The sequence below is a fragment of the Cynocephalus volans genome, chromosome 15, assembly GCF_027409185.1.
Source record: "Cynocephalus volans isolate mCynVol1 chromosome 15, mCynVol1.pri, whole genome shotgun sequence".
Lineage (NCBI taxonomy): Eukaryota > Metazoa > Chordata > Mammalia > Dermoptera > Cynocephalidae > Cynocephalus > Cynocephalus volans.
The window spans coordinates 14,377,319-14,391,505 of record NC_084474.1 but is presented as its reverse complement, the minus strand read 5'-3'; the positions used below and the strand labels follow the sequence as shown (position 1 = coordinate 14,391,505).

General features: G+C 43.4%; 1 protein-coding gene across 2 annotated transcripts in view; it reads right to left on the bottom strand.

Moving 5' to 3' along the window:
• The window catches only part of LYN (LYN proto-oncogene, Src family tyrosine kinase), a 55,163-nt gene extending 45,274 nt beyond the window's left edge, over window positions 1-9,889 (bottom strand). The window contains exons 1-7 of one of the 2 annotated variants that reach the window (XM_063079229.1): window positions 9,758-9,889; window positions 8,387-8,432; window positions 7,479-7,584; window positions 5,311-5,409; window positions 5,084-5,187; window positions 4,392-4,541; window positions 3,621-3,773 (exon numbers count right to left, since the gene is read on the bottom strand). In XM_063079229.1, the coding sequence (XP_062935299.1) occupies window positions 3,621-3,773; window positions 4,392-4,541; window positions 5,084-5,187; window positions 5,311-5,409; window positions 7,479-7,584; window positions 8,387-8,432; window positions 9,758-9,889 (790 nt within the window). The remainder of the gene's footprint in view (window positions 1-3,620; window positions 3,774-4,391; window positions 4,542-5,083; window positions 5,188-5,310; window positions 5,410-7,478; window positions 7,585-8,386; window positions 8,433-9,757) is intronic. The other variant, XM_063079230.1, reaches the window with a different exon arrangement.
• Between the last annotated feature and the right edge of the window lie 4,298 nt (window positions 9,890-14,187).

Sequence of the window (14,187 nt, the reverse complement as noted above, 5' to 3'; positions counted from 1 at the left end):
TTCACAAGCTCTTTACCCTTTTTCTGACAGTTCAAATAAAAAGTAAAACACTCCACATTGAATAATTCCATATTTTCCAACCCCATTCTCCTCTTGCCTAAACATCCTTTTCTCCCAGGTACCACCTGGGTAAATGCTCAATAAAAGTTCTCTAAAATAGAAGTGCAAACTTTCAGCATGTGGCCCAGTGGAAGCCAATAAACAGGAAATGGTGACATATAGGCATATTAGGGACATAAGAGGGATTTCGTGTAAGTGTAATTGGAAGCAAAGAGGTCTTCTCAGTCTCAGAAAGGGCCAATGTGCCTGAGCTCCAGGTGGGCAAGTTCAGCACAGGCTTGGGCCTCAGGGCAGAACCAGGCTGTTTGGCTGGTTCTTTGGAATGGGTGAGTCGGGCAGGCAGAGGGCACCTCTACACATCACTGTCATGGAGCTGGTCAAGAGGTCACCATTCTACTTGCTCATAGCTCGCAAGCGGACTATCTTCATCTCCCCCCCCCTCAAACTGATAACTTCACAGATCGGCAACATGGCCTAACCAATTTCCTGTTTCACTATTATGCCCTTAGCCTTCTAACCCCTCCTGCTCCTGACTCTGGCACAGAAAGGCAGGAGCTAAGTCTGCCCGCCCTGCCAGCCTCCCACCGGGGGGTGCACTGATGACAAAGCTGACCGCAGCACTTCTGAGGCCACGCAGCCAGCCTGGCAGCAACTGCATCTCTATAAACGGAGCTGCTGAGTTACAACACACAGAAAGCAATGGGATGTGAGTGTACTTGGTGCTTATCCAAGCAGGCACCCGCTGCTACTTATCTCGCAGGTGCAAGCAGCATACAGCTCTATGCCTTCACCTGGGCTTCATGGCTGAACATGGGGGTTGGAACATAATTCCAAACCACCCCTTTACATGCAGGGCTACTGTCTCAGGGTGAATAAGCACACCCCAGTAACATTCTCTCCACGTTTCTCTTCATGACAGATATGCTGGCAATTATCCAAAGGAGGGTCTAATTGGATTATTTATAGCCTGGCTTCATGATTAAAATTGGGAAAAATCCATTAAAATATAGCTCTCAGTGACTAGAGTCAAACACAGAAAAATAAAATAATAATAAAAATAGAGCACACAGAGCCAGACTTTGTGTGAAACATGCCAGATGCATAATATCATTCTTCCTTTCGACAGTTAATGAGATAGTTGTTTTCCCATTTCACTGATGTAGAAACTGAGGCTAGGGAAGCCAAATTAACTTGTAAAAAGCTTAGCAAGCAAATGAGTCCAGGGCTCCTGGATGCCAGAGTAGCTGACTCGCCCACTACCTTGAATGACGTTGGGCAAGCTGCTTATCTGACTCTCAGCGTCCTCATTTATCAAATGAGGACAACAATGCCTATCTTACAGTGCTACTGTGATGAATACATATGAAAATGAGCCTAGAACAGAGCCTGGAGGCACTGCATAGCCAGTGAGCTCTTTTCTCTCCTCTTTCCCTCTTCTCCTCAACCCTCACCACCACCTGTCCACTTCCTCTCCACTCAAAGAGAGGGAAAATCACTCAGATGGACCAGGAGCACAATTAAAGGTGATCGTGATCATGCTTTCCCTGCCACTACTCTTAGTGAAGAGACAAGCCCTGCCAGGGAAGGCCAGGGGAAGAAGGCAGAAGTCCCTGGCTCCTGAAGTGAGCGCTGGGGCTGGGGCAGATGTGTTCAGGCAATGTGTGAGGACGGGAAGGACTGCAGCTTTATAGAGAGGTGATGACTTCTAAGAGGGAACTGAATTTGAAATGAGCAGATCATACTAAGACCTTCTGGGGAAAAGTTCTTTTTACACAGTCTTAAAGAGTTCCCCCATAGATTATTTATTAATTACAAAGGGTAATAAAAAAATCACCGTGGGGAAACCTAGTGGCTGTCCTTAGACAAAATCAAACAGAACATCAGCAAAAATGGGACAAATTCTGTGCCTCCTGATGGATGCACTGAGAACACAGCATCACTTAGGGACCTAGATACTCTTCACGGAGGCACAACCTGAGCCAAATCATGAGAAACATCAGAAAAATCCAAACTGTGAGACATTCTACAAAACACTGACTTGTGTTCTACAAAATGTCAGTGTCATGAAAGATGAAGATAGGCCAAGGGACTGTTCCAGACTAAAGGAGACTAAAGACATATCAACTAAGTACAAATACGTGACCTAGGTTGGGAAAATAGCCACCGGGACATTACTGGGACAACTGGGGAAATTCGAATGTCAACTTTATATTAGATAGCAGTATGCATCAATGTTAAATTTGCTGAATGTGATCATTGTATTGTGTAAGATAATGGCCCCGCTGTGAGGAAACACACGTCAAAGTATTTAGGGGCAAAGGGGCCTGACTTGTGCAACTTACGCTCAAGGGGTTCAACATCGACATCAAGTGTGCAATGTGTACGTGTAAAAGGTAAAGCAAATACAGGAAAATGCTATCAACTGGGGAATCTGGGTGAAGAGTGTACAATGTTCACTGTGCTATTCCTGTCCCTATTCTATGGATTCAGAAAAAATAAATTAAGAAATAAATACAAATATCCTGGGGGGAAATAAAGAAGGCAGCAAGTCATTTTTTAAGTGAGCAGATAACAGTTTTGCAGTTTCTCAAAAATTTAACATAGAATTACCATATGACCCAGCAATTGTGCTCCTAGGTGTGTACCCAAGAGAATGAACATATGTGTCCACACAATAATTTGTACATGAACATTCATAGTGTTGTGGCATTATTCATAACAGCCAAAGTGTCCATCCACAAATAGATAAACAAATTGTGGTATATTCACACAACAGAATAATACTCAGCCATAAAAATCATGTTTGCTCTCACTCACACAAAGCTGGCAACCAGAAAGTGATGCAGAAAGATGTGTGTGACCTAACATTCACCCCTTCCAGAAGTAACTGCATTTTAATTAGGACCATAAAGAAACGTGATGCTCAAATTTTGGGGGGTTTTTTTAAAAATTCTTATCACAAAAGAAATTCACATTCACTATACGTAAAAACTTAAAAAGACAGATGGGCAAAAAGAATCCCCCGGAGAAAGGCACTGCCATGGTTTTGCTGGACTTCTTGAAGCCTGAGGAGGCAATACTTACTGCAAAGGAACGACTCATCAATGATGGGACTTTGAGCATCTTTAGAAACTTTCTTAGTGACCCTCAAATTGAAATAAATGTGAGGCTTCCTATTAAGCCAGTGGGTCCTAAACCCACGTGTACCTTTCCCTGAGATAGAAGCAAATTTCCTGCACTTAAAATGTGTATGCAGAGAATGAGAAGATGAGAAAATCATGGAGGAGCAGACAGAATGATCAGAATGAAGACCCATGGCTCCCTTCCTTACAAACATCGAGAGAATTACTGCAGGAGAATTACTAAGTCACAAGGAAGAGCAAGACAGATTTTGCAGACCAGTTCTCCGCCCCCAGAACAGGTGGACAGAAGGAAGAAAAAGAAATGATGCTTCTGACACAATTTAGCATCTGGCCCAGAAGCTGAGAGAGATGGGCCTGGGTCCTTTCTTCTCCCCTCATCACCTCTGGAATGGAAACTGGCCCAAGAGCCACACTTACCCATCCAGACCTCCCCAAACTGCCCAGCGCCGAGCCTTTTCATCAACTTAATGGACTCCCGGGGGATCTCCCAGGCATCTTTATCCCACGGCTTTTGTGGTTTGGGACTAATACATGCCCTCTCCAGTCTTCTGCACAGGCCATCTGACTGCTCTGATTGGGAAGGGAAAACAAAGTTTACAAAATGCAACACTTTGTGTTTTATCAGTATCTATAAAGAAGAGTCTGGAACATCAGTCCTACAATGTCCAACCTGCCATAGTCTATGAATTTAAAATGTTTATGCAGGTATCCTATGCATCATCATGACTTCTAAAATTCTCCAAAGAAAAGACAATTTGAAATATACTTGATTTTATTCCTTGGCACTGCTGATGTGAAAACAAAACAAACAAAGGCTGACAGGTGGTCACACTTAATAAAATGTGATTTCAGACTACTGAGCCCACATAAACTCCACAAGTAATTTTAAAACCCTAAATGTCAAACAGCATGAACTAACTAGGAAGAACTGAGCTCATTATTCACAAAGCTCAAATCCTACTTTGCAAAATATATTTAATTATAGGTTAGTTTAAAATCAATTATAGAATATGACCCACCAACTTTATACGGAAAAAATATGATGCATGAAAAGCTTTAATATAAAAATACTTTGTTATTACATATTAAAATATTACATTAATTTTTTTGTAATATAAAAAGTGTTTGATCCTTCATACTTATACAATAAGCATATTGCATCTTGTGCACCTTTCAGTTTTTACTTACTTTGGTAATGCTTAATCATGTCACTGATAGAGGGAAAAGTGATTCGTGGAGAGATGTAATAACCCCCATTGTCCAGACTTCTGATTTTGTAGTGCTTAATAATATCACCATGCACAGGGTCATAATCTCTGACAGACAGAGAGAAGCTTCCTGGGGCGGGAAGAAGGGTAAGTAAAAGTTACATTTACATTTTACAAATGCAATCTGCATTATACAACACTGTGGTACACATTTTTCCCTAAAAATATGCAAAAATATAAATTAAGAATGTATATAATGCATAATTTTAAAAGTCCTGTACAAATTCTAGTTCACAAATGAAGCTAGCATTTTGTTTGCTGTGCAGCTTGGCAGCATGACACTTTCTTTCTTCGTGATAGCTTATTATTATTATTTAGCTGAATTAAAAAGTTACTTTGATCTCCTTTCTCTTAAAATTTAAGGATTTACACTGAATAACAACATAAGAGGCTCAGCAAACATAAGACATGGAAAGAACTGGACATAATAATGCCTGCTTTCTCTGTTACTTATAGTAGCAAAACTAATTGTTTGAGTGTGTTATCAAGGTTTAAAACTTTCACTACCAGACATACTATATCTTTTTTTTTTTTTTTTGAGTAATTCTAGAATAATTTCTAAAAATCGTTTCCTAAATAGTGTTTTATAAGCAGCCTTAAACCACTTCCTACCTTTTAAAGTCTCACTTTCTCTGATAAGAAAAGCTCCAGCATTATTTCCCGGTGCCAGCAGTTGCCTTTCCGCGTCTTTCCTTGTTATATCCTTGAAGAACCACCTGAGAAGACATTTAACATTTCATGCATATTATGTCCTAGGGCAGAAATCAGATGAAGACTATCCATAAGAAATCCAATGCAGTAAGCAAGACCATCGAAGATGACAACATGTAAGGACTCACTCTTCCGTTTCTAAGGTGTTGACTTTGGCCACGTAGTTGCTGGGGATGAAACCTTCTCTCCTTGTTGAAAGGGACTTAGCTTTCCACCATTCTCCATGCCTGGAATAGAAACACACATCAAAAACTGTTTATATACAGGACTCAAGAGCTACGATAGCAGTTGTCTTAAGGTGTTTGTTTTGGGGGGTGATGGAGGGTCCTCCTCGGAACCCCAGAATCTCCAGTGGGAGAATTCACTCCTCTTGATGGAATAAGAATATGTTTAGATACTGAAGCAAAGAAAAGCAGCCTTACAGTTTAAGTGTGGGCACTGTGCTCAGCGCTGTTCCAACAAGAGTTGGTATAAATTGTTCCCATTTTGCAGAAACAAAATGTTTGTAATTTTCCCCAGGATATTTAAGAAATGCTTCAGGATCCTTCAAAAATGGGAGTCAAGGGAATAATGGGCTATAGTTTATGTGTTATAAATGCCTTTGTTAAAACATCTAGTTTCTACAGAGATAGAAGCCATGAAGAAAAGAAAAAGAAAACCATAAAGCAATTCCAAGAGGTAAGCCTATCACCAAGTTCCAGCCCTCAACAAGAGAGCGGTCATGGAGCCAGTGGGGGAGGCTGGGCCAGTACTGTGAGGAGCAGGTGAGCCAGCGAACGGGAGGAACGGCAAGCCTCAGCTGTGTTCCTCATCACATGCTCACATGCACTTGGCATCCTTGTCTGCAAGACAAGAAGGACAACTACAGCTAACACTACGTTACTGCCTACCCTGTGCCTGTGCTACATTTATATGCAGTCATCCCCGCTTCTCCACAGAGAAACCATGGATATGACTGAACACTATATATTTACAAACTATGTTTTTTTCTATATATAAATACCTATGATAAAGTTTAATTTATAAATTAGGCACAGTAAGAAATTAATAGCAATAACTGACAATAATATAGAACAATTACAATACGCCAGCATCACCACTCATGCATTTTGGGGACATTATTAAGTAAAAGAAGGGTGACTTAAACATAGCACTGTGGTACCATGACAGTTGATCTGATAACCCCGCCAGCTACTAAGTAACTAAGGGACAGGTAGCACGTACAGTATGGATCTGCTGAACAAAGGGATGAGTCACGTCCAGAGCAGGATACAGCAGGCTTGTGCAAGATTACATCACACCACCACTCAAAATGGAACGCAATTGAAAACTTACAAATTTTTTTTCTGGAATTTTCCATTTAACATTTTTGGACCTGGGTTGACTGTGGGTAACTGAAACCATGGAAAGCAAAACCTTGGATAAGGAAGGACGACTGTATTATAATATATATACACGTGTAATGCTATCGACCCATAATACAGCTACTGTCATTCCCATTTTATAAGTGAAGAAACCAAGATACAGAGTTTAAGTGACTAGTCAAGGTCACACAGCTATCAAGTGGTAGGGCCAGGATGAGGCTCAAGTTCATGCTCACCCTGTAAGTAGCACTGCTCTTGACCACATAACACCTTTTACTTCATAAGGGAGTCTCCTTCCTCTAACCCTATTTGGCAGGTCAGTGTGACACAGCATGCAAGATTGGTAGAGAAACTAAGCTAGAATTAAAATATTTGGAGCTCCTTATTCTTAGTTCTGTCCTGTACCCTGTGATCTGACAAGGCCACATGTCTGCAGGTCAGGTTGGAGGGTCGAGGAGACAAGGCCACCCAAGCGTCTTCGGAGGCGTGCAGCTGCTGAGCAGGGGCTTTTCCAACAGGCCACTGTTTTAGCACAGTACCCTTAGAAATCAAGCCAAGTTGGGCCCAAAAACTCAGTCTGAATCTGAGTAATATAGCTAAATAAAAATGGCATTTTAAATAACATGCAGATGCCACCCAGACCCAAATTTCTCAAAAATGGCACAGCTGGGTAAACAAAGAAACTGGGATCTGTCTTCCAAGGGAAACCTCCTGAAGAGCACTCACAGCAGGACGCAGCAGGAAATTCCTTTGGCCCTGCTTCTCCCTCTGCTGAAGCCCTATAGACAGCTCGGAGGCTGGGAGGCCCATGCCTGCCTGGAGAAGAGGGTCCGGCTACTGCTGTGGTACTAGAAGCAAAACAAGGGGACAGTCTGCAAGACTCAGTGGCCTGAGGAAAGGAGCAGTCACTATGCGTGCTTGGGAGCACTTACTCCTCCAGGATTTTCATCTTCTCTCCTTTCTTGAAAGACAGGTCGTCTGTGTGGATGGCATCGTAGGGGTACAAGGCTACCACAATGTCTCCTTGCTCCTCCGGATCTAAAAATGAAAAGTGCAAGTGAACACCAGAAGGAATCCACCAGCAGAAACGTTTTAACAAATCCTTGTCAGGCACAAAGGATGAAATGAAGCTGAAGAGAAGGCAACTGGAATCAGGACATGTGTTTCCTGCCTAGTAGGGCACAGGAAGGTAACATGCTGTACTCACTGCGGACAGTATTTGTCATCACAAACCATTCCAACCCTACATTTAAGAAATGATACAGCCATGTTCATAGCAGCATTATTCCCAGTAGCCAAAATGTGGAAATAATCCAAATGGCTACTGAATGGATGAATGGATAAACAACATGTAGTATACCCATACGATGGAATATTGTTCAGCCTTAAAAAGGAATGAAGTTCTGACATATGCCACAACTTGGATGAACCTTGGGGACATTATGCTAAATAAAATAAGCCAGACACAAAAGGACAAACATTGTATGATTCCACTTAGATGAGGTACCTAGAGTACTCAGATTCGTACAGGCAGGAAGTAGAAGCGTGGTTGCCAGGGGCTGGGAGGAGGAGAAAATAGGAAATAATTGCTCAATGGATACAAAGTTTCAATCTGGCAAGATAAAAAAGTCTGGAATTGGATGATGGTGATGGTCGCACAACAATGTGAATACACTAAATGCAGCTGAACTGTCCATTTAAAAATGGCTAAGATGGTAATTTTTATGTTATGTATATTTTCCCACAATAAAAATAAATAAATAAAAATATCTAGGACAACTACTCTATAGAAGCTCTAGCAATAAAGAAAAAAATTAATTATGTTGCTTTGAAAACATACCTTTACTTTGAAATCTCTGTCCTGGTAAAAGCTGAGATTCTGGTACCTACGAGAGAATAATTGTTAGGAAAAAAAATATGTATATTTAGCTTTTCTTACATTCATGTTGCATGTTATTTTTCTAGTAGTAGCAAATGACGTTTGGATTTGCTAATTCACTAAGCTGGAAAGAAGAGAAGTACAAGAGAGGAAGTTACGTGCAGCTCTGTCAGGAACCACACGGCTCAGTGAGAGGACTCTTCCTTCTCGGAGCATCATGACTCTGGAGGCAGGAAGTGAACGAGGCCCTGGCAGTGGCTGCTGGATGCTCACTCACCATAATGCTCTCTCATATGTGGGAACAGAACCCTAACATTATTTGGGGTGGCAATTTGCCCAGCTCAATGACTATGCTTCCAAACTCTCCAGCCTCCTATGCAGCCGGGGGAGGGAGCTTTTCTATAGGCAAAGTAGTTTTGTGAGGCTCTGGCGAAGCCTCTCCTCTCCCCTTGCCTCCTTCTTCCCACCTAGAAACAAAGGAAGGCCTGAGTCCCAGGCCATGGAAACCAAACACCAGGGACAACACAGTGAAAGACAGAAGTGACTATGGAATTGCCACCCCAGCCCAGGACTGTCCATCCTCATTTTCCCAGACTGGTTTAAAAACACATGGTCAGGGCTCTGTCCCCACCAGCTAAGAGCAAGCCCTAAGCAATCCAGGCTTTCATGGGCTGCCCTGACTCCATCTGCTATGGGGACAAATGGCATCCACTGTTACTTCAGTTGGGAGGTGACTTATCGGGAAGGATCTGGGGGCAAAAAAGGCCACCTCATCTACCTTTTAAATCAATTCCTTTTTCTCACAGTGCCATGGTGAGGTTGTGCAAGGTCTCTGGGCCTCTTCTAAGGAAGGTACTGTAAGAGGATAGTTCTGAAAACCCTGGGACGTTTCTGTTTCTCTTTGATTGAAGCGATTTCATGGAATGGGATGAAAATGGTTTGTACTGAAATTTAAATTTCTGATGAAAGTCAGTCCATGAAATCTCCAACTTAGTGAGGGCAGAAAAATTACTACATTGTGGTATCAGAAAATCCATGGGTCCACGGTATCCTTTAATATGTATTTCAAGAAGTTTTGTACTGATTTTTTAGTCATTTAGATTTTCATAATAAGTATGATCTATTTTATGTGATTTAGACGAAATAATTAGAAGATGAGAAACTAATTAAATCATTCTGAAAGCAGCAAGCTGATTTTTCAAATATCAAAGAGTCCTTAATATCAAAGCAGTCAACGTGATTTTTGCATGCACATATTACACGTTGGTGTTTAAATTATGCAGCCATGCTTTGATCCTGCTGTGGGAATTCTCCCTGAGACTATCTACTTACTGGCCTTTGCTGTTTATTGGACGTTGGATCTCTCACATAAATAGTTCGGTCAGTATTACGTACTGGTTGAGTCTTCAAATCTATTCCATCGTCATTCAGATTGTCTTTCCTTTTTGATTTTATACATCCCATATTTCCTGTTGGAATACAGAAGCAATGACATTGTTTTACCATTCCAGAACTGGCTTCAAGCCACCAAAATCCCTCCATTAAAAAGAGTAAAAAAGAATATACTTTTATTTTCTATCATATAGAGATTAACAAACTCAAATGTGAACATTGTTCACAAATGTGTTTGCTGTTCATTCATTCATTTATTCATTTAAAAAATATTTATCGAGGATTAATTTTACATCAGTCAGACAGAATTCCTGCTCTAAATATGCTCATATCTTGTGGTGAAGATTCATGAATTAAAATTATGGTACGATGTGGCAAGTTGATGATGGAGGATGCACAGGACCTACAAAAGGACATCTAACTCAGGCCAGAGGAAAAGGAGCTGGTCAGGGAAAGCATCCGGAACGAAATGCTCTGTGAGTCGAAACGGGAGGGATGCCAGCCAGGTGGCAAAGTCAGCAAAGGGATTCCAGGAAGTAGGAACTTCATATGCAAGCACAGTGACCTCTAGATAACACAGCCTCTTAGAGAACTAGACCAATCTGACCCCTTCAGGGAACTAGTTCTACAACACTAAACCCTTTAGTCCATGAGCAGGAAGGGAAGGCCAGGAATCAGGCACAGAGAGGGAGGTACATGTTACATTCACTGCTGAGGAGTTGGATTTCTACCCTGAGGACAAGGGGCACATCCAATCTGCTGTGTGCAAGATGAAGTAAGGGGGGGCTTGAGGCTTCAAAGGCAGGTGGGATTAACAGCTAGAACATACAGAACCTGGCTTCGACCAAACGTGGCTTGGGGCCTAGAAAGATGCTGGTGGCCTTTACCAAGACTGGAAATAAGGGAGAGAGAAGATGCTTTTAAGAACATCTACATGATCAAATCCGGTAAGCTTCCCAGCAAGGTATTTGAGCCTAGAAACCAGGAGAGGTGGCAGAGCCAAAGACAAAATGATGGCATCTGCAAGCGCTGGCTGTGGATGGGACTGCAGAGGAAGAGCCACCATGACATGAAGGGAAGCCCCTTGCTTGACCAGTGCAGAGCGACACACCATACATCTAAACACTAAACCTTCAATACTAGCACGGGCAGAGCACTACACGAAGCACTCTGGGGACTAAAAAGATGATTTTGAAAGCTCGAATCAGCTATGACTCTTGCCTTACGTTATATCCTCAGGGTCAAATCTATACATTAAAAACAAAACGAAGCCTGTCATGAGCTCCATCAGAAGGTGCCATAGAGTGGTGGTTCCCACAGAATTGACAGATTCCCGGGACACAGTCCAGGAAATTCTCTTGGGCTCCAGTGGGGGCACGATGCTCCCCATGTGATCTACGCAATTCTGAAGCCCTGCCAAATTTGGGAACTGCTGCCTGGCACTTCAGAGGAGGGAGAGTTTGGGAAATGGAGTGGGGTGGGGTGCGAATTAGACAACACCTGATGGGGGAGGAATTGTTGTAAGAAACCTCCAGAGCCCTTCTCTGAACTCTGTCCACCACCGCCCGTGTGCCCTGCGCCACCTCTGCACGCTGTCCATCAGGCTTCCAGTCGGTCTGGGCACTTCAGCTTGTTTATCATTTCGTTAGCTGAAGTATGAAACCTCTAAAGGACAGCCACGCCTCTTTCTGAAACTAGCGAGCTGTAGTTCCCAAAATAAAGGGGAAGCAAGTACTTCTTTGATTCAAAACAGTACTTTTTTCCTCATGTACTATAGTTTCTGAAATGGAGATTTGTTTTAAAGTTGGTCTGTAAGTAAGCGAGATGGGTTTGAGAGCTGATCTGTAAATAGGCGTGAGCTTCTTTTTCTGCCAGTCCCACCTCCTCTTCCCCGCCCCTCCAAAGCCTTTAAAATGGTGCTGTATAAATGAGGAAATACGGTAATAGGAAAGACCTGGCAGCACAGACCCCGGAGCACACGGCGAGCTCCAGGGGGGCCCTCAATGGGTCCGCCCCGCCCCACTGCACACCCCGGCCCTTCGCAGCGCCCCGCTCCCGTCCCGCACAGCCACGAGCCCGGACCCGGACACTGGGACCACCCACCTCCACCCGCACGCGCGTGACCCCGGCACGCGCGGGCTGGGCTGCCCACCGCTCTCTGCGCGCCCGCACCCCTCCCCTGCCCTGGATGCTCGCTGCAGCTCCGCCTCCCTCCAGCTGTCTCTCCCTCCTGCTCTGTCTTTAACACTCTAGCTCTCTTCTCTTTTCCAGATCCTAGACAAATGTTACCTTCCCAAACAGGTGTTCACTAACCGTCCTATTGAAAAGACCCCCTCTGGCCACCCCACCACGACTTACACTCTTTTTGTGTTATTCCCACCCACGTCCCATTACACATTAGTTTGTTTATGGTCGGCCCAGCAGCTAGAACCGAAGCTGATTGGAGCAGCCATGCCTGTGATTTGCTCCCTGCAGTACTTGCAGCACCTAAAACAGGGCCTGCTCAGAACAGGGGCTCACAGAGTATTCCACGAATGAATGAATGAATGAATGAATGGCGCAGCTACGGCTGCCGTGCTGGGGGCCTCCTGCATGGTCACCGGGACCCCTCCCGCTAAAGGTGAGCCAGGTAAAGGAAAGGAGGTGAAACCCACCTGAGTCTGTTGTTTTAAAAGAGACAGCGAGAGATGCAGAGGCCTCTACAACATATATAGGAAATATATCATTTATTTTATATATTACTGTTTATTATTATTTCCTAACGTATAGGAAATACAGGAGACAGAGGACGACAGTGTCAGGCAAATCCACAATGTGCTGTATTATAAAGACGACTGGACACTTCAGCTAGAGGGGAGGGGAGAAGAACAATAACGAAGGGACTAAAGAGACCACGTGTGGCCCTTGATTGAATCCTGGGGGGTGAGGAAAGCAGGACGCAGGACACACAGAGCTTGGATAATTGAGGAAATCTGAATTGGTGAGCATGATATTGGGGGAACTGTTAGCTTTTGCAAAGGTTATAATGGTATTGTCATGCAGGAGAACGTCCACATCTTAGGAGATGCACACTGAGGTGTGTACGAGTCAACACTTCAGCCATAATGAGAAGGGGAGAGAGAAGAAAGGGACAGATGTACTAAAATATTTAACAATCAGTGAATCTAGGAAAAGGACATATTTTCATTTTTTCAGTAGGTTTGAAATTTTCAAAATAAAAAGTTGGAGGGGCGAAAATAAGAGGCTACTATTAACAACTTTATGAGAAAGTCACTTTTCAAGTTTTTAGAAACTCGGTGCGGGAGAGCGCGCGCATGCGCAGGTGAATGCAGGCGCTGCGATTACAAGAGCACGTGTGGGGCGTTACTTACAGGGCAGGGGAGTAGTGCCGGCTGCACCCCAGCAGCCGCAGACGAGGAAAGTTTTCTACCCGGGAAATGCCACGTGCAGATCTCTATTTCTGAGACTGAGCTCTGTAGGAAGTGTGGAGGGGAGAGCCAGCTAGCACGGGAAATCTTTCCCCCAGCCTCGGAAGGAGCCCAGAGGAAAAGATGACGATTGTCCGAGAGCGGTGGCAGTACGAAGAGGAAGGCTGAGAACAAAAAGCAGGTGGATGTGGGGTGGGCTTAACCCAAGAATACGATATCAATAATTGCCATTCATTTACGTTTATGTTTTCCCTTCTCGCCATTGCCATGGATAAATGAACACCAAATGTACATACTGTAGATGAAAAAAATGAAAACAGCGCTCCGCGTGGAGAATTAACATGGTCTCATCGCTCACGCAGGGCAGGGCTCTGCTCACTGCCCACTGGTCACAGAGCTCGTGTTTGAGGCCTGTCGTTCACACATGCTCCAGCAAGAAACCTCAGCGAGCTCGTCCTGTGACATGGGGATGAATGACTCAAATTCAGACCAGGTCTTCCGATTCCTTATGCTGTGCAAAGGTACCAGAAAAGCAGAAAATGCAATATACTCTTGACGAAAACTTAGAGAGTGGTTATATGTTTCAGAGCTACACTTTACAATGATTTACATCGTAGGTTTGTTTTTTTAATTAAACGTTTAAAATGTGTTGAGTATCTCATTCAATCCTTGAAGAAACCCTATGACCAAGGCATTATTATCCCCCGCTTTATAGAGAGGTAAACTGAGGCTCAGAGAGGTTAAACGACTGGCCCAATGACACAGCTTAGGGAGGGGTGGAGCTGGGACTTACCCACACACCACTGTAGCCTAAAGTCTAGGTCTTAAGCTAGGTCTACAGCCTGTGCTCTCAGCACACTACCATACGATGACTATTTTGAAACTTGTTTTACCTATTTATTAACAATGCTAAACAAAGGGATTATTTTTATAGTCTGCCTC